At 39.1% G+C, this 19525-nt stretch overlaps 4 protein-coding genes across 4 annotated transcripts; 2 read left to right on the forward strand and 2 right to left on the reverse strand.

Annotated features, from left to right (window-relative positions):
• Positions 1-988: 988 nt before the first annotated feature.
• On the forward strand, positions 989-2534 carry LOC116172507 (D-aspartate oxidase-like). Its single transcript, XM_031489739.1, has 6 exons — positions 989-1421; positions 1467-1670; positions 1715-1934; positions 1983-2041; positions 2092-2209; positions 2253-2534. The coding sequence occupies exons 1-6, from the start codon at positions 1231-1233 to the stop codon at positions 2466-2468; spliced, it is 1008 nt and encodes a 335-aa protein (XP_031345599.1). The 5' UTR covers positions 989-1230; the 3' UTR covers positions 2469-2534.
• LOC116172508 (protease inhibitors-like) lies at positions 2490-2987 on the reverse strand. Its single transcript, XM_031489740.1, has 3 exons — positions 2835-2987; positions 2694-2784; positions 2490-2641 (listed from the first exon to the last, which is right to left on the reverse strand). Exons 1-3 carry the CDS (start codon positions 2893-2895, stop codon positions 2524-2526), a joined length of 270 nt encoding a protein of 89 aa, XP_031345600.1. The 5' UTR covers positions 2896-2987; the 3' UTR covers positions 2490-2523.
• Positions 2988-11301: 8314 nt separating this feature from the next.
• Positions 11302-11842, forward strand: LOC116172374 (serine protease inhibitor I/II-like). The gene is made up of 3 exons (XM_031489584.1): positions 11302-11479; positions 11533-11623; positions 11676-11842. The coding sequence occupies exons 1-3, from the start codon at positions 11416-11418 to the stop codon at positions 11800-11802; spliced, it is 282 nt and encodes a 93-aa protein (XP_031345444.1). The 5' UTR covers positions 11302-11415; the 3' UTR covers positions 11803-11842.
• A 5260-nt stretch (positions 11843-17102) lies between these two features.
• On the reverse strand, positions 17103-17803 carry LOC116172123 (protease inhibitors-like). The gene is made up of 3 exons (XM_031489265.1): positions 17437-17803; positions 17299-17389; positions 17103-17246 (listed from the first exon to the last, which is right to left on the reverse strand). Exons 1-3 carry the CDS (start codon positions 17567-17569, stop codon positions 17120-17122), a joined length of 351 nt encoding a protein of 116 aa, XP_031345125.1. The 5' UTR covers positions 17570-17803; the 3' UTR covers positions 17103-17119.
• Between the last annotated feature and the right edge of the window lie 1722 nt (positions 17804-19525).

Below are 19525 nucleotides of genomic sequence, written 5' to 3' on the forward strand. Positions count from 1 at the left end.
AGGGTTTTGTTCCGTTCCGGTTCCGAGCACGTTACCGAAATGCACGTTTACTATTCGTTTAAAAAGGTTCGCTGGTCAAGGAATTTTCCAAGATAAACTCAATTGTTACCAGTGGAGAATATTACCCAAGTGAGTAATGATAATGTTTAAATTTTAGGATTTGTCTAAAGTTATAGTGGTCGGTTATTTTTAGGAATTTGCATAGGACACTTTGTTTAAAGTCATTTTAATATTCTTAAAGGAATCGGCCTATAGAACCATTTACATTTATGAATAAGAATCGAATGTAAACATTGATTGATTGGAAAATTCCATTCCATTGACAGTGTCGGAACCTCTGCTGCTTATTTATTCCAATATTGATATAGTAAATATCTACGTACGTTTATAAAAGTTCAATTCAAAGCAGTTGCCTTTGAAGAATAGTCCTGAAAAGTTGACTGCCCTGACGGCAGAAACATGTGAAGAGCCAGCGAAGAAGAAGAAGGCTGGTGCCCGGGACTTGTTACTTCGGTATCATATAATTTATTTATATGAAAAGGCCAAAGGGCGATGTAATATAGATACGAAATAAATACAGCCAACCTATCCGACAACCACCTAGAATCCTGTCGTTGGCTAAGAGGACGGAGGCGGAGATGATTGTACTTGAGATTTCCCGGTCACCCTTGTGAAGAAGAAAGCGGATACCCAGATTTTGTGTGGGTTTTTGTCATATCAACAACGTCACTAAGAAAGACAGCTATCCGTTACCGAAAATTCACGACATTTTAGATACTATTGCCGGATCAAGAATATTCACAAAGTTAGATTAATAGTTGCTATCTCCAAAAAATAAGGAAAAACGACTTTTTTACCCTTGGATCGGGATTATGGCAATTCACCGTTATGCCATTTGGATTGTGCAATGCGTCAGCCACTCTTGAGCGATTAATGGAATCAGTTCGTAAGGGGTTATCCTGAAAGAAGGGTTGCTGTTATCAAAATTTAACCCCTCGAATAGGCATCTAGCCCCTCGTGCGGAATATGCCATGGTAGTAATGTTTGCCTTATACAATATCTCCTTACGTTTCTTACGCCACTCGGAGAACGCTATCGGTCAACCTTTCTCGCTTGACTTATTTGCCACATAACTAAATTACGCCACTGCGAATCAGATCTACGGGTAACTTTCCGTGCTAAGTTCACGACACCGCGTTTTGCTTTGTTTAATATCGCCCAGAGTTTGTAATGTACAACATCGCGATCCTAGGAGGCGGAGTGATAGGGCTGACTACGGCGGCCGTTCTTCAAGATCGCCTCAGCTCCACGGCGAATATTACCGTCTACGCCGACCGACTGTCGCCCAACACCACCGGTGACGTTTCCGCCGGCCTGTGGACACTTTTTCTCATCCAGGACCCTGATCTGGACAAAATTTTGTAAGTGCAAATTGTCTTAGTTTTGACTTAGCCGAACACCATCAGAGCGTGGGGGAGGAGAACCTATGAGTGGGTGTTGCAATTGTGGAAGGCTGGACATGCGGGCGAGGCGGGTATTGCCCTGCAACCAGTCAAGTTGCTGTTGAACGATGGAACGCAGTCGAAGAATGCGAGCGTCGTCTTCGGCGAATGCCCGATGGCTAAGGTCCAGGTGGAGGAGGTGAACAAGGCTTTACAAGTGGAATTCCAGTGAGTGACTGGAGGGTTCTTGGCTCTTTCATTAGTTCCTTTAGGGCAGGTGTCAACTACGTCACGTTTACTTGCCAAATGACAAAGTACCTACCGTTCTTGCAGCGCAGATTCGTTCAGGAGGGTGGCAAAATTGTGGTGAGGAGAGTGGATAGCTTAAACCAGCTAGGTGAATATGATGCGATTGTAAATTGCAGTGGAATGGATGCATCTTCTTTGGTGGGGGATGACCAAATGTCACCCATAAGAGGCCAAGTTATTAAGGTATCCACCAGTCCTTCTGCTGCAGGTTAATGTATCCTAAGTTTTTAGGTGGAAGCTCCATGGCAATTCTCCACTGTGCTAGCGGGTGGTAGTTACGTCATCGTTAAGTGAGTATTGATACCGGAGACTACGACTGGGATTATACGTAATCTTGCAGTGAGGAGAGTACAGTTCTGGGCGGTACTGCGCAGATTGGAGACTATGGACAGGATGTACGCAGTTCTGATTCGGAAAAGATTCTTCGCAACTGTACCAAACTGGTACCTTCACTTAAAGTAGGTAGTTTGACTGATACCACCGACTTATATAAACCTCTAGAACACCAAAGTAATCGCTCACATGGCGGGTTTACGTCCGGGAAGAACGCGCGTGAGATTGGAGACGGAAATTAAGGAAATTGCCGGAAGGAGACTACCTGTCATTCACAACTACGGACACGGAGGTTCGGGAGTAACGTTATCTTACGGATGTGCTTTGTCAACGCTACAGCTGGTCAAGGAGGCGCTCAAAATCAACCTCAAAAGCAAAATGTGATTCGGAATCATCTCACTAACCTATAGACCTAAAAACAATTTATTGGAATACAGATTTAGCATTTTTTATTAGTGCAAACTGTTCCGTAATCCTTCACGCACCAGCAAGTGTTGCAGTTCTTCAAGTGGGTCTCTCCAACGGAACAATGTACCAAAGTGGTTGGTGTTCCAGAGCTGAAGATTTGCGCATAGTCGATTGTGTTCTTAGTTAAGAAGGTTCACTTACCAATGCTTGTCGGTGCAACCCAGCGTTCCGGACGTATCGCAAACGCAGTCGTTGCACTCGTTCTGCTTGTAGGGAACGCCAACCTTGCAAACTGAAAACAATCGTACTATATTGCGAGTTTAAGACCGGGTTTAGGCTTACCAAAGTTCGCCGAGGTGCAGACGACGACAGTGCAAATAACCAACAAAATTGCAAGCTTCATGGTGTGTTTCTAGACGAACTCGGCGCCTTTGACATTTATATCCACCATTATCGTTATCACTTTTGTAGAGATATTTGGTTTCTAATTAAGGATTTGTACATTTGACCTTCCCGATTGGGCTCAGAGATAAAACAAAATGGAGCGGTAAACAAGTCATGTCGAATAAAGCATCTGACGCCATCATTAAGTATGTTTACATAGCGTCATGCAATCAATGGAAGAGAATATGTATGTGGGCAGCCATACAGACAGTCCTGCAAAATGTTTCGGTAGTTTTTTGTAACAGGTTGTCCATGTCGCGATCTTTTACTAACAAAAGAGACATAATTATTTGGACGCAAAGGAAAAATTTTTCAAAAACAATCATTTTTTCGTAATAACAACGCCCGCAGTACTTAACAGCAGCGGTCGAGAAGAGATTTTGTGCGTAAAACAAGACGAGAACATAAAATGTGTTACGCACACAACCAGGAATTGTCAGGGAAACCTTCGTCGGGACAAAAACCCTTTCATAATAAATAAATAAATAAATAAATAAACAAGAAAAGCAAAAGAAAATCCACGAAACATTTCAAATTGTGTAACAGAAAAAATCAGATCACGAACTTCAAGATTCTAGGAACGTCATATGTTTTTCAAAAACAACGTGCGTCGTTCCAGCTGGTTGTCGAACGTCCCAAGAGATAAACTTGTTCGTCGATCTTCCTGTTTTCGATATTTTAGTAAAGTTGAGCTAGCCGTGGATACATTGAAGGCAAAATTCTAACAGTAAAAAAAAACTTGCAATGTCCTGGTATGGATTCCGCTCTGTTGTCACAATGCGCCAGTTTTTTCCACCTACCCTCCCTATGGCACCCTCTCATACGGCATTTGAGCTAAGAAACCATGAACATTTTTTTTGTTCAATCTCCTCCAAGCCGTTTCCAAACACCAGTACTCACCGTACGAACCTTGTGTAACGTAGATTAACTAATGGCCCAAGTAAAAACTGTCCGTGAAAACTCCGTAGTGCTTTATCTGTTGATAAACAAAGTATAATCAGCTCTATAGAATATCTTATCACATGTTGTTAACTTATTATCTAAATACACAAAAAAACATTATTAATATTTAAACAGATTTCCTAAAGATAACGAAGACATGTAGTTGTAGTTGTTGTTTTTGGTGAATAAATAAATTTTTGTTTAATGCTTAACCAGTATGAAGGGATACTTACAGCCAGGAAGACTGGACGGTACACCGAAAAACTGTTCGGCAGTAATTAATTGATTAATATTCATTTACCTACATTCATAAAAACAGGCGCCAAAGACCAAAAGAAAGACAAGAATTGACATGAAATTCACACAAAAGAGGGAAAAAACCGTAGATCTAATACGAGCCCTAAGTAGCATGGTGAGTATAAGAAGCCGAAAAAAAGAGGGATCAGCGCCATTGGGGGAGGGGGGAGATCTTGGTTACAGACATCTCTCTACGTACAGGGTGTCCGATTAATAATGGTCACAGGTTATATCTATGGAACCGTTAATTGCACAGCTTCGGGAAAAAAAATTTGGTAACAAAAGGGGCCAAGAGAAATCGCTGGAAATTATTTTCAAGTTTCTAACTTTGCCGCTAGAGGGCGTATGATTCATGGTTAGGTAGAAAAATGACTTTTTTCCTAAAATGTACCCAACAAACATGCATAAAAAATACATGCATAGTAATCTTGTATCAATTTTGCATCATTTTGATGGAGCACAAATTGCTCTAGCTCATAAAATATGAGGAGTGGGGGAAGGGGAACATCTCTTTAAAGAATTGATTGTAACAGGTTAACAGATTTTCACAAAATAGGTCTTGTTGGAAGGACCTCTCTTCGCGGAATCAGATTTTATTAAATAGAGTCTTTTTAGTAAATGTGATGAGAGGGCGCGATGTGACATTAACATACACTTTGCAGGTTTTTTTGGTAATTTCAAATGGAATGATATTATTATTATATGATATTATCAAATAAGGTGAAATAGTGAGAATATCAGTGAAAACCGGATTTTGATATCTGTTTTCTAACCATAGATCTGGCGAAAATACGAATACATTCACAAATTTGAATTGCAATATTGATGCTCATTCAAGTTGGCTTTGAAACAAAAGAAAACAGAACAAAAGAAAGTTCAGTCCTTTCATTAAACGTATTCGTGCGAATTATCACCACGATGGATGCCCGGCACATTTCTTGGTAAGCGGGAGTCGAGGCGAGAGTGTTTGAATTTGAGTTATCCTGGCAAATGGATAGAAAAAGGAAGTATTTTTTCATGACCAGCTAGGTCACTCGACTTAACTTGCTTAGACTTAAATTTGTTTGAAGGGATAAAAGACGCACAGTCTTTCTAACAAGGCCAACTACAAGAAACGATATGGTGACGAGAATTAGAAATGTATTTCATAGTCATGGCTGAAGTTAAAGCAACTGTTCTCGCTACACAGCAGAGACTCGTCTTTGTGTCGAAAATAATGGCAGACATTGAACATTTCGTTAATTATAATTATTATTTCTTTTATTATTTACTTAATTCATATTTCTCTGATTTAAAGTTTGAATCATTTTTTTGTTGCTCAAAATTAAAAAACTTAGATTGAGTGTTAATTTTGAACTGCCATCGCCTCATTCACTTTGACATAATTATCGGTTGCTATGTGTTCATTTGTTTCAAATCCAATTTGGATGAATATAAATATTGCAATTAAAATTTGTGAATGTTCGTATTTTCCCCATATCTCTGCTTAGAAAACAGATATCAAAATGCGGTTTTCACTGATATTTTCACTTTTTCATCTTATTTGATAATATAATATAATAATTATATCGTTCCATTTGAAATTTTTTAAAAAACTTGCAAAGTTTATGTTAATGTCACATCGCGCCCTCTACCACTTATCACATTTACTAAATAGACTCTCTTCATGTAAAATCTGATTCCACGAAGAGAGCTCTTTCCAACAAGACCTATTATGTGAAAATCTGTTAACCTAATCCGAAGTTAACATCAATTCCTTAAAGAGATGTTCCCCTTCCCCCACTCCTCATATTTTATGAGCTAGAGCAATTTGCGCTCCATCAAAATGATGCAAGATTGATACAAGATTACTATGCATGTATTTTTTATGCATGTTTGTTGGGTATATTTTAGGAAAAAAGTCATTTGTCTACTTAACCATGAATCGTACGCCCTCTAGCGGCGAAGTTACAAACTTGAAAATAATTTCCAGCGATTTCTCTTGGCCCCTTTTGTTAACAAAATTTTTTCCCCGAACCTGTGCAATTAACGGTTCCATAGATATGGCCTGTGACCATTATTAATGGGACACCCTCTACATAACTTGGACTTCTAATGACACAAACCAGGTTTGTTGGTACCTGGAGAATATAAAAATACCCCTTGTTCCACTCTCCGCTACTTTAACTGGGACTACCAATAATGCACCTGATTAAAAGTTTTGGTATTTAAAAAAAAGAGGTTAGGTACCTCTCGCCACACTTTTTAAGAGGATTTAGTCTCTGCACCACATAAGACATAATTATTTCTGCTTTTGCTTTTGATACAAATCAGTTTTGGTATCAGGAGAATATGAAGACAGCTCTGCGACTTCTGTTCATCTCAGACAGGCAGAATGCCTTTGTTGCCAGGGTATTATGAAACTACTACCTCCTCTGCTTGTACACTCTGAGATATTCTGGATTTTGATCACGATAGTAGGGAGGAAAGGGTCCACGCGTACCTAGGCCTCAAACTCGCGCCCTTTGTACTAGAGTTGACTAGAGTCGTCCAACCCCTCAACGCCACTCAGGCGCCCACGCGTGAGCTGTACCTGAGGACGCTGGAAGGGGAAATTTGCTCCAAATCTCTTTTTTTCCAAGTGAAACTCTAAGAAGTGGATGCGTTCTTTGAATAGCGGGGAAGTTCGAAGGCCCTCTACTTTACCTTTTCTTGTGAAGAAAACTAGCTCCGTTTTTGTCGGGTTGATGGACAGGAAGTATTCCCTACACCATTCTTCGGTTACTCTAAGAGCGGATTGCATCAGTCTGCATAGGGTAGTCTCAAATTTTGCCGATTATTATTGTTCTTCTAGTATAAAAACAGTCACGTCAATCATCGCAAGTAACTGCCCACTGCAAAAAACTGGTCGTCTGTGGGTTGTACACAAATTATCTATTATCTTTCTCTATCTAGCCCATGTGAAGAAAAAGAAGTATGTTTTTCAGTGTTCTTATACTAAACGACGTATAGTATGGATATGTCATCCGCAGACCCCAGCGTATAGTATCCACTGTCATCGAGGTGACAGAGGAGACTGTTTACAGTTGAGTTCCACAGAAGTGGTGCTAGCACCCCACCGTGTGGGCGTCCTCTCACCACTCTACAAGTGTGTACCGTAGTATTTCGTCACCAGCGCTGATGTACAAGGCTCTGAGATTCAGTAGTCCAGCTTCCGATGACTTTAGTTACGCCGTGCGTGGTGGCGGAAAAGTCATCTCAATTGTTTCGAAGGTTGTTTTCTCAAACACCCCTCCTATATCTATGAATACTCCCAGTGTGGACTGTTTATAGTTGATTGTTACAAATTTTCCTTTTTCTCCTACTTCTTCTAGTTGATTAAGTTCTTGTTGCGTAAAATATATTAATATTCCGCGGACGCTCGTCGGCCAATAACCCTCTTCTGGCTTCAAATATTTTTATTCAAGGTTAACGGTTCTTATTTTCATATCGCCTTCAATGTCAAAGAACACATTTTAGTAAATGGGGGGGGGGGGGGGGGGTGAGGCGAAACTATCCTGTAGGATAAATGGTTAGACCACATTCCTATGCAAAATCATACTTCGCATTGGTAGGAACTACTCAAACGTTCGTTTATAGTCGTGTGTGAAACCAACACAAGGTCAAAATGAATAAGTAGACCTTGCACGGACCGTGCACGAAATATTCTCGCTCTCTTCGTGCTCAAAATTTTTCTGGAAACTCGTCCGGGAGCTGATACGGGCTCTATGGAAATAGTACCGGGTTTTAGATGTAATTTTCGGTCTTCTGAATATCTCCAGGAAGACGATTCGCTCGGCTACGCACTATTTGGTTGCGCGAAATAGACTAGCATAGGTTCCCCGCCCGAGAAACCAGTGAAAACACACTTCTTTTGAGCACGAATTGACTTGTATTTATACCCTCTCTCCCAGTATCACTCGTAAGTAAGTTTGCGCACTCATTCTACAAACTTTTGTTAAAAATCAATTTCGGTACGAAATAGACGTATTTACGTATTGTTTCGAAGGTTGTTTTGTCAACACCACTTCTATATTTATGAATATTCTGTGTGAACTGTTTATAGTTGATTGTTAAACATTTTCCTTTTTCTCCTACTTCTTCTAGTTGATTAAGTTCTTGTGTAAATTATATTAATATGCCGCGGCTGATTTCCGGTAAATGACCCTCTTCTGGCCTCAAGGATTAAATAAAACCTCAAATATATTTTATTCAGAGTGAACGGTTCTTATTTTCAGTTCGCCTTTACTGTAGAAGAACACATTTTAGTAAATGGGGGTTGAGGCAAAACGATCCTGTAAGGTAAATGGTTAGACCAAATTCATACGAAAAATATACTATATTTCGCATTAGTAGGAAGTACTCAAACTTTTGTTTATAATCGTATGTGAAACCAACACAAGGTCAAAATGAATCACCGCTAGGTGCTAACAGAAAACTACTTATAACTTTACAAACACTCTGTACAATAAAAATAAAGCAAACTGCAATACAAATACAAAACCGATAGGCGTGATTTCTCGTTGATTCGCTGTGGAACTGGCATGGTTCTCTTAAGTAGACTTTGCACGGACCGTTCACGAAATATTATCGCATTCCTCGTGCTCAAAATTTTTTCTGGAAACTCGTCCGGGAGCTGCTACGGGTTCTATGGAAATGGTATCGGGTTCTCGATGTAATTTTCGGTCTTCTAATTGTCGCCAGGAGACGATTCGCTCGGCAACGCACTATTTGGTTGCGCTAAATAAACAAGCGTAGGTTACCCGCATGAGTATCCCGTGAAAACACTCTTCTTCCGAGCAGGAATGCATTTGTATTTATACCCTTTCCCCAAGTATCTCTCGTAATTAAGTTTGCACACTCATTCTACAAACTTTTGTCAAAAATCAACTTCGGTACGAAATAGGCGTATTTTAACAACTCGCTTGGCGAATAGCTTACTACAATGGGAGATTGCCAACTACGTCCTTAAACAGCTCAAGATGATTGATATCCTGAATGTGATTGCTAGTGTAGCGCCTTTTATGGATGCTGGTCAAAAACCTTGACCAGGTGATTTTGGACCATATCCGCCTGGTTAGCCTACCCAGAGGACTATTGATATCTATAATGCTTACTTCGAGTTGCCATTCGGAAGCTTACTTGTAGCTACTGCGAGGTGCTCTAGCCTTGCTGATACCCACCTTAGTTTGGGGCTAGGGAATTTATTTTATTTTACATTATTTTATTTTATTTTATTTTATTTTATTTTATTTTATTTTATTTTATTTTATTTTATTTTATTTTATTTTATTTTATTTTATTTTATTTTATTTTATTTTATTTTATTTTATTTTATTTTATTATCCCTCTCTTGTTCTGGCTTGCGCCCAATTATAGAGTGACCCACATAATGCTTTTTAGAGGTGCCTCTGCAGAAAGTCTTAAGTTGTTCTATACTACTCCTGTATTTACCTTACGAATTAGGAAAACTGCAGGAAAACCTAATTCGGAGTAGCCGGAAGAATGCTCGAAACTGGTCTAAGGTAATTCCCATCTCTGTCACAGATAAAAAATTCACCTCAACCCAGGTTCGAACACCCGACCTCCGGATTTATAGCCCAACGCTCTACCACTGAACCACAAGGTCGGTTTGAATTTGTGGGATTGCAGAATTTATGGACCAAGCTTACCACCACACATATTAGCAACTCTACGAATTTGATTATTTCGCACATGTTTGTTTTGCAGTTCATTCAATAATTACGCGCAAACCTGTATCTGTTATTAACTTTGTTAAACAGCGAGTGAGTGCGACAATCGGACATATTTTGATACTGTTTTAAAACGCAGGAACCGTTATTCTTATGGACAATATGCCGGACTCGTCGATTGTTTATAGAAGACCTAGTAGAATGGCTGTATGGAAATATTGCAGCGAATATTCTAGAAATCCAGATAGACATGGAGATTACTCACCAGCGACAAGAAAAGACGGCGGATGTGAAGCATTCTTTTTTCGCGAAATAGAATGTGTTTTCTTGAGAATATTCCATTAACGGCACAAAATTGCTTATTTCCGAATGTTTTGCCTTCCCTAGTTGGGGCTGTAGGCTTCCCTTCTTCGTTGCCGGTCGGGTCGGTGTTGAGTCATCCGACCTCTGCCTCTTTTTTCCCGCCTACCTGTTTGCCCGCCTGACTGAAGGTAGCTCTAGGAGTCTGTCTCTTGGTCAGAATGGTTTGGTGTCATTCGGAGCAGTGTGTCACCCATTTGGGCTAGGCTGGCCTTCTTTCTCCTTTCCTGGGTAGTTTGGAGTGCATGGAAATTGGAATAGAGGCACATCGAATCGTAAAAGCTTTCCCTATCACTATCGTGCTAATTACCACTTAAAGAGCAATATGCTCAATGGTCAATGGTCATTGGTCAATGGTCAAGTTTACGTTTGGAAACATCTTCAACTCCTCATCAACTACGTAAACAAAAGACTTATGAAAGAAACAGAAAGTAATGATTGAGAAAACTGATGCTTGTTTCTGGTGTTTGACAATTGGTCACACGTCCACGAAATGCAAGAAAAATTCCGATTTGAGTCATGTAACCGCATTATCAAATTATGGAAGTGTCTCGACCGACTAAGGTGCTTATTACTGTGAAGGAGGTAGTTGGTACAGAACCAGTGGTTTCAACAGCTTTAGAAACAAGAGTCATTCAAACACGTCGAGGAAGAATTGTGGAGAAGCCGTGTTTTGTCCGATCGCGGCGATTTCAGGAGACAGAGTGGCTAGAAGGGGAGGTGTCATTCCCACGGACACCTTCACAAACTGCTACACAGGATGACCCAAAGAAGTCACCTGCATCGTGATTTTGTGGAGGACCTTTGAACAAACAAACATCTTAAATGAAGTGCTCAGGCTTAAGGTGGGAGGATGTGAACTAAATCTGAAGATAAAGAGAGAAAAATAAGTAGATCAAAGGGGTCCTATTCAAAAACAGTTTCACTTTTCCGTGTTTCGGGTCAAGTGGCAAAAGTTAAATTAATGCTAATCTAGAAACCGAAATGTTACTGTCAAGCAACAGGTGTTTAGATAGCATGTCTAAACGATGTTATTATTTATAGATTATCTATAATAGGCAGTTATCGCCGGAATAACAACTTAATAGCTCCAACGTCGCATTAAACAATATCGACTACATTTATATAGACCAGAAAACAGTGCCATTAGACAATCAGAACAAATCAGAATGAAGTATCAGCTGCTTGTCCTGTGGGTGCTTGCGCTAGTTGCTTTTTCCGGGGCTGAATTTCGTAAAAGCCGCGTAGTTTTCCGGTGTCCAAGTTTAATAACTTTTCTATTGCAGATTGCGAGATGGGCACACCTTACGTCGAGAACGGTTGCAACTCCTGCAACTGTATGATGGGAAATCTGCTGGCGTGCACAGAAAAGGCCTGGTGAGTGTTGCCATGGACAATATTTTGTCAGTCTAATTTTAACAATTCTCAGTCCGGGAGACGATTATAATAAATCGTTTAATTGCGTCGAGGGTACCGTTAGCAAGCGAGGCTGTAACACGTGCACTTGTTTTAAGAGCATGGGAACTATCTGCACCAACAAACGATGTGATGATTAGTTAGTAATTTGGTACTCATTTAATAAAGAATTGCAAAGAATTTTCTTAGTCTACTAATTTACGAACACAAAATGTGAGAAAGCGCCCCCAGGTTCTTCACTAGAAGCCCCCTACCCTACTCTACCCAAATTCTCTGAACGATTTTCCTGGGAAGAGCTGTGGTAGTGACCCTGGGCGCATCCCTTAAAGAACCAGACTCGTTTAGTAAGCTTTCTGGAACGCATTCTAACAAAAGAGGGTAGCTAAGGATTTGAGAAGAACCTCACTAATGGCGCCCTAGTTTCGAATGGAACAGCTCATTTTGAACGGATAAAGAAGAACCTCTAGGTTAAATTCTCCCCTTGTAAGGAGTGGAGTGATGGCGTACGTGACGTGGGGGAACTGTTTGGCGAGAACGAAAAGCACAACAGAGGAAGGCATTTTTCCAAGAGCACCGACAGCGCTATCAAAACCTGTAAGATCTTGGAATTTTCTCTTAATTTTTTTCGAAAGTCAACACCTCGGACGAGATAGCGTTCGCAATGGGTGAGACAGTAGCGGAAATGGTTAGAAACAACTCCTCTCCTTCACTGATCCCTTACCCAGAGGAATTTAAGATCCCTGCGGTGAACCTAATAAGAGAAAAACTCAAGGCGATTCAAAATGATTCTAGGGACATTACCAAAAAGATTTTTGGGACTAGAAGATAAGAATAAAATCGTGTGCAGAGAGGTTCAAGCATAAAAACCAAGAGGTGATTGCCGGTACATTGGTTTTTATTCGAACGTACAATTTTGCAACGCGAGGTCCGGTAGTTACAGAATTCTACAATATCAGTTTCGGATTATCGCGACACTAGGGAAGTAATAAACAGTTAACATGATCTTTGTGTATTCGCGTTTTCGTCACATAAAGGAGAGCCGAAGACCCGGTTAAGGTCAAGCTAATTAAGCGCGCCAGTATTACCATAGCTATTGTTAAAAATTCAGTATATTTGTTTGCTGCCCGTGAAACAAGAGAGAAGATTGAACTATATCTTCGTGGTCATAAAAAGTGCAAAGTTGTTTGGGATAGTATAAGACTCACCGAAGAAAATGATCGCATGACAAAGTTCCAAGTTGCAGCTCCGTTGTCTGTGTTTTTATATGGCTGTAAAATTAAACGTCTGACTCTAAGAAACACATCGTAAACTATACAGGGTGTTTTTTTGGGAGCTTTAGTTAAAAGTTTCTGGGAAAGTAAAATAGGTAGGTTTTTGAAAATTTGTACTTAGGAGTTACTCTGAAGGCCGAATCGATGTAAAATATTTTCAAAATGGCCGCACTTCCGGAAACACTGGAAGTAGATAGTAACTTTGTTATTTTAAATGGCAACCCCTATTTTTTATTGCATTTTTGGATTCTACGTGAAATTTCAGTTCTTTTGATACCCATATGTCGATATCTGCCATTTATGGTTTTTAAGTTATTTTGACTTTAAGAAAAAAATTGGCGGATGCAGATGGTACCTTGATAATTGATTACTTGAAAACGGTTGTAGTCATGGCAACCCATTTTTATCAGTGCATAGAGAATGAATAGGGCTTTCTTTTAGTGCACTTAAAAAAAGTTAAGTTGCGTACGACCGCCCCTATGGATATCCAACTTTATGAAACTTCAAAAACTAAAAACTCAGTTTTTTTAAATGGAATGACCATGTTCTTACTACTCCATGAGATAGAGAATCGAAATGGGCATATTTTGACTATACATGTTCCTATAGCTATCTTTAACAGTTTCTGACTTATTCCCATTTTATTGAATTGACACTATTTTTTTCGGATTTTCTTTTTAGTAGTCGGCCATGATTCTATAACAATTGAATTTTAAACAAATCTAGTGACACTAATCCATCACCCACTGTTATAGGTTAACAGTTTTTCAAAAATCGAAAAATGACTCGCAGTGGTTTCACTTATTTTGGAATTTAATTGTTATTTATGGTGAAATGGGCAGAATCGCGGCGCGTGCTTTCCGTACATTCATTCGAAAACTGGAACGAAATTGTATGAATTTTGGAAATTTTGTACCCCTAATGCACTACAAACCGTTGAAGCACAAGTGATACAAAGCTCTACAAGAGAATATTTAAGAAAATGAAATGAATTGCAAATGCAAGATTAACATATTAAATTCAATGCAAAATATAAAAAACTTCGTTGAAACATTTTTGGTATGGAATTGTTGCTAGAACAGATATCGCATTACCTCTCTTAATTTCCAGACTTATACGTTGTTTAAGAAATTCAGTTGAACGACTCTGTTTAGATTTTTCAAAAATTTTCCGTCCTATATCCTTAATAATGAGTTACCTATTTATTAATGAATTATTTAGACTAGAACTAGAATCAATGGTATTAAGGAATCCATTCCTTGATTTGTTTAAAATTCGATTGTTATAAAATCATGGCCAACTACTAAAAAGAAAATGCGAAAAAAAATTGCATCAATTCCGAGATCAATTCAATGAAATGGGAATAAATCAGAAACTGTTAAAGATAGCTATAGGAACATGTAATATCAAAATATGCCAATTTCGATTCTCTATCTCATGCAATATTTAGAACATGGTCATTCCATTTAAAAAAACTGAGTTTATAGACTTTGAAGTTTCTTAAATTTGGATCTCCATAGGTGCGGTTGTACGCAACTTAACTTTGTTTTAAGTACAGTAAAAGAAAGCCCTATTCATTCCCTATGCACTGATAAAAATGGGTTGCCATGACTATAACCTTTTTCAAGTAATCAATTATCAAGGTACCATCTGCATCCGCCATTTTTTTTTCTTAAAGTCAAAATAACTTAAAAACCATAAATGGCAGATATGACATATGGGTATCAAAAGAAACTGAAATTTCACGTAGAATCCAAAAATGCAATAAAAAATAGGGGTTGCCATTTAAAATAACGAAGTTACTATCTACTTCCGGTGTTTCCGGAAGTGCGGCCATTTTGAAAATATTTTACATCGATTCGGCCTTCAGAGTAACCCCTAAGTACAAATTTTCAAAAACCTACCTATTTTACTTTTCCAGAAACTTTTAACTAAAGCTCCCAAAAAAACACCCTGTATTTGATTCCAGTAAAAAAAAAAACTGAGTAAAAAAATTTTTTATTTGTACGTTCTTAAAGAGATCGACCAGTGGGAATTTGAAGCCGTTCTGGTATTACATGTATTATTTTCCCATTTTGAAACTCCCTAGAACTAGATTTGTTAGATAATAAAATAAATCGATTGGTTCAAACTTCGCATTGTAAGAACACCCATAGTGGACGAGCGAATTTAACTTAAATCTTTATCACTTCGGCATTGATGTTGAAACTTTTATCAAATCAATTCATTTTGCTTATATAGCAAACAAGGAATTATAGAGAGTTCTCCAATAACCATAATAAATATACTATACTGATTTTGTCCTTCAATCGTTCTGTTTGTCGGCAAAAACAGGTCTGATTCTGTTAAAGGGAATTATTCCTACTGAACAGAGCCGATTTGATTTTAATGTTTGTTTTGTTTAACCGAGCTGTTTCTGATAAACAAAACTCGAAACCGAATCCAATGAACTTGGATCATTCTCAGATCTCAAGTTCAAAATGCGTTAATAACGGTATACGTTACTAAACACAACATATTTCCCTGAAAGGCTGCACCACAGCCGCGTTCATTGCTTGTCACCTTGATGGTGATCTGATGGCGCCTCTATGTCGCTCTAGAAAATTCGCTACAATATAAACAAAAAATACTAACAGGGCGATATTGCACACAATTTATCTTTTTTCTTACCTATCAATCAAATATCTGCAAGTTAGGTCATTTTTGAAACTTCTAAATAAATTGGTTGGGTAATACTAACAAATCTAACGGTATCCTTTGTTACTCAAAGCTGACTCGGTTTTTCTTAATTTGTAAGGTTGATGGGGGGTTGTATTTAAGTGCTTTTCGCCACTATTGTCTGTCCTGGTATGTCCATGGCCACTCTTCGTCTCCCCCGTGGGGTTAGGAGCTCCACCTTCGTTTGGGGGGGGGGGGCAATTGTAATTTTTTGTTCTCACACTCGATGACAGTTTGTATTGCTCACAGGAGGTTTCCCACTAAAACTGGCTTTGTTGTAAATACAAATGTGAAGGTGATTTTTGGTGGTGGATAACTTCACTTGGTCGGGAACTTTAAAAACGTCATAGAAAGGCCGCACTTCGCGATTACTGCGCGAAACTTGACTTGAACTCTAAAATTCACTTTTAGAAGGACGTATTAAAAACTCTTAGAGCTCAATATAGATTTTCTTGTACCAGAACTTTACAAACAACAAGACTGACTGTCGTTCACAAAAAAAATGCTAACCCAAAAAGTCCTGTTTTTCTTCTGCCATGCCTATTTCACGACCCTTCTCGTCTTGTAACTTAGATTCTTCTTTATCATTTTTTTAACGTTAGAGGATCATATCCACTAGAAAAAACGGCCAGCTCTCCTTGTCGTCTATTTTTAATATGCGTCTTCGATGAACTAACACCTGCTTATCTCCAAATTAATTAGCTTTTACGAAGCGATAACGAACTTATTATCGCATGACCGGATTTAAAATTTGTAGGAAACTACGAACGCAATTACTTTCAGCTGTCACGTAATATGTTTTTTAATGTCAAAAAACCCATACATTTTAATGCTAAACGATGGCAGTCTGATCAGGAGAATTATTGAAATTATTGATCACGTTTGGCGCATTGAAAACATCTACCATCATCGACTTATGATGCATCCAATTCTTCATATCATCTTTATATCTATGATATGCGGGAGTTTCAATATTTTCTGAATACTTTTTTTTCCAATTATGTAGTTTCCCTAGATCACTCAGTCCAATGAGACTTTTGCAATTATTCCGTTTCCTGTAGCTCTTATACATTTTTTTATCAATTTTGCAGATCCGTCAGCACTATTTGAATCCTTGGAGTTTTTCGGATCCTTCAAAACTCCTTTGATTCTTACTTCCTGAAATCCTTCCAGTATAACACATTTTTCGAATTCGTCATACTGTTCAAAGCGAGGTTCAAAGCCTTTAGGATTGAAAGTCTACTCGTCTGGAACTTGAAACAATGCGGACGATTGGGATTCTTCAGATTATGGGAACTTTCTTGATCTGTAACTCATCGTTTTTCCTCAATTACGCACGTGTGGAAGAAATATCGAATCATCGATTTGGGAAAAATTGATTTCTGGGTTCGAACAGGGGGCAGGCAATACACCGAAGTTCGAAGAATGGCAAAAGGAATAAAAAAAAGAACAGTAATTAAGTTCCATTTTATTTGCGACATGTCTTATTCGTACAAATAGTTCCTCGACCTCCAACGCACTCACAAATGTTACACCCTCTTTTCGTTACAGTCCCATCTTTACAGTTTAGGAGTTGCTCAAACTCCCTCGAAAAGCTGCAAGCAGCCGCCCCCTCAGACACCAATTTCCAAAGCGATAGATACTCACCATGGATAGCTGGAGCAACCCAGATCGCCGTACGGATCGCAAAAGCAGGTGTTGCAGTCGTTCTCCAAATAATAGACGCCCTGCTCGCATTCTACAAATCGAACAAGGAATAGGAACGTCACGAGGCGGGATACTTACTAAATTTGGACTCGACGCCCAGGAAAACGACAAATAAAACGACAAACTTGAGGCAGCGCATTTTCGTGAACAATTTAGATGAAACTAAAATTATTGTCGTAAACAGCGGGGCAAGACGCCGCGCAAAGATCATTTCGGCGATGATCTTTTGACCTTGCACCAGTTCATCAACATCGTTTTACCAGTTCAAGTGGAGGTTAGATTTAAATCGAACATGAGTTTCCAATGCAGTATCACCTGCGTTCGTTTCAGGTTCTTATTTTGAAACGTTTTTCAACTCACTCAAATAATTTATTAAAAGTCCATTTAACGTTTCGTATTTTTGAGATGTTCTGCACGATCTGCAGGCCTGCAATCTATGATGCTGCGATGTAGCACACCAAAGAGCAGTAGGTCACTGTGGGTTGAACGATCAGCGCCAAAGTGCGCGTTATGATCAGAACCAATAACTAGGTTTGTATGCAATTTTGCTGTAAGAGATAAGGCCCCCCTGCGGTGAATGCGCCCTTGGGAGCGTTTTGGATTGGGAGATTCTCACACCTGAATGACTTTAAAGATCGTCGCCATGGATCAACCTCCCTAGTTAGCGACCGTGGCGACGACTGCGTGTCACTGGAGTGCATTATGGCTGCATTTATTTATTATTTACTATTTATTATTTATTATTTATTATTTATTATTTATTATTTATTATTTATTATTTATTATTTATTATTTATTATTTATTATTTATTATTTATTTCATAATCATTGTCGCGCTGAATTCAGTTTCTGAATTTTTTAATTTCTGCATATCATCTTTCATCTGTCATTCGTCATCCGTCATCTGTCATCTGTCACCTGTCATCTGTCACCTATCGCCTGTTACCTGTCACCTGTCGCCTGTCATCTTTCGCTCAATGACAGAGTGACCCGCATAATGCCTTTTAGAGATGCCCCTGCTATGTAGCCCAATGCTCTACCACTAAATCATTGCCGCGCTGAATGGCCAGATTAAGTTTCTGAATTTTTCAATTTCTAAAGTATTCACAAGTTGCATAGCTTCCGTACACCAGGGTCCATCTATCATCTTTCAGCTGTCATCTGTCATCTGTCATTCGTTATCCGTCATTCGTCATCCGTCATCCGTCATATGGCATAATGTCATCTGTCAACTGCCATCTACCATCTGTCATCTGTCATCTGAAATCTGTCAGCTGTCATCTGTCATCTGTCATCTGCCACCTGTCACCTATCACCTGTTACCTGTCACCTGTCATCTTTCGCCCAATGACAGAGTGACTCGCATAATGCCTTTTAGAGGTGCCCATGTAGCCCAACGCTCTACCACTAAGTCGCACAGTCGGTTGACGAAATGGCAGGATTCCGCAATTTTCTACGTCAAAACATGCTGACATTACCATGGACATCACCCTATCATGGTTTTTTTCTAAAATCCATTTCATATAATTTCCATGGCCGTAAACCTGGAAAAGATCGGGGTTGTCCCATTTACGAATAGCCGATGACGTTAACTGTTTCTCACCGTGTAGGCACTTTTGGACCTAGAGCCGCCACAGTTAGCTGTGAAGGCAGAGGATCGTAAGGCTTCCCATAAAGCTAAACGAATTGGGGCGAGCGGAAGGATCAAGGCAGCACTGAGCACGGGCGGATCTGGGAGAAAACGAGGGACAAGCCACTGTGGCAGTCTGGTGTAAAACCTCTAGGAATTCTTATGGAATTTTTATGGAATTTTTATGGCATTCTTATAGAATTCTTATGGAATTCATTTGGAATTCTTATGGAATTCATGGAGTTTTTGTGGAATTCATGAAATTCTTGTGGATTTCTGGTGGAATTCTTGTGGAATTCATGGAATTTTCTCAATACTAATGGGACCAACTACTCCAAACACACTAGGAGCGCATTCAGTCTTAGTAACGCTAATATTGATATATGCTATATGCAAAAAAAAATCATATACAAGCAAAAACGTACAAAAAGTCGTACGTTTTCGTCAATAATTGAGTAATTATTTGCTAGAAAAATTAGTTTCGCGATATAAACTCGACAACCGCCCCGTAACCTACTTGGCTCCGCCATAATTTTA

The sequence above is a fragment of the Photinus pyralis genome, unplaced genomic scaffold, assembly GCF_008802855.1.
Source record: "Photinus pyralis isolate 1611_PpyrPB1 unplaced genomic scaffold, Ppyr1.3 Ppyr1.4_LG5, whole genome shotgun sequence".
Taxonomy (NCBI): Eukaryota; Metazoa; Arthropoda; class Insecta; order Coleoptera; family Lampyridae; genus Photinus; species Photinus pyralis.

What these genes read in the sequence shown, in the direction of transcription:
- LOC116172123 (XM_031489265.1), bottom strand. Translation starts at nt 17,569, where the DNA reads ATGATCTTTGCGCGGCGTCTTGCCCCGCTGTTTACGACAATAATTTTA. An exon ending in GGGCGTCGAGTCCAAATTTA is followed by an intron (nt 17,390 to 17,436) that starts GTAAGTATCCCG and finishes TTCGATTTGTAG; the next exon opens with AATGCGAGCAGGGCGTCTAT. An exon ending in GGTTGCTCCAGCTATCCATG is followed by an intron (nt 17,247 to 17,298) that starts GTGAGTATCTAT and finishes GGCTGCTTGCAG; the next exon opens with CTTTTCGAGGGAGTTTGAGC.
- LOC116172507 (XM_031489739.1), top strand. Translation starts at nt 1,231, where the DNA reads ATGTACAACATCGCGATCCTAGGAGGCGGAGTGATAGGGCTGACTACG. An exon ending in CCTGATCTGGACAAAATTTT is followed by an intron (nt 1,422 to 1,466) that starts GTAAGTGCAAAT and finishes GAACACCATCAG; the next exon opens with AGCGTGGGGGAGGAGAACCT. An exon ending in GGTAGTTACGTCATCGTTAA is followed by an intron (nt 2,042 to 2,091) that starts GTGAGTATTGAT and finishes GTAATCTTGCAG; the next exon opens with TGAGGAGAGTACAGTTCTGG.
- LOC116172374 (XM_031489584.1), top strand. Translation starts at nt 11,416, where the DNA reads ATGAAGTATCAGCTGCTTGTCCTGTGGGTGCTTGCGCTAGTTGCTTTT. An exon ending in TTTTTCCGGGGCTGAATTTC is followed by an intron (nt 11,480 to 11,532) that starts GTAAAAGCCGCG and finishes TTTCTATTGCAG; the next exon opens with ATTGCGAGATGGGCACACCT. An exon ending in GCGTGCACAGAAAAGGCCTG is followed by an intron (nt 11,624 to 11,675) that starts GTGAGTGTTGCC and finishes AACAATTCTCAG; the next exon opens with TCCGGGAGACGATTATAATA.
- LOC116172508 (XM_031489740.1), bottom strand. Translation starts at nt 2,895, where the DNA reads ATGAAGCTTGCAATTTTGTTGGTTATTTGCACTGTCGTCGTCTGCACC. An exon ending in CTGCACCTCGGCGAACTTTG is followed by an intron (nt 2,785 to 2,834) that starts GTAAGCCTAAAC and finishes GATTGTTTTCAG; the next exon opens with TTTGCAAGGTTGGCGTTCCC. An exon ending in GGTTGCACCGACAAGCATTG is followed by an intron (nt 2,642 to 2,693) that starts GTAAGTGAACCT and finishes GCAAATCTTCAG; the next exon opens with CTCTGGAACACCAACCACTT.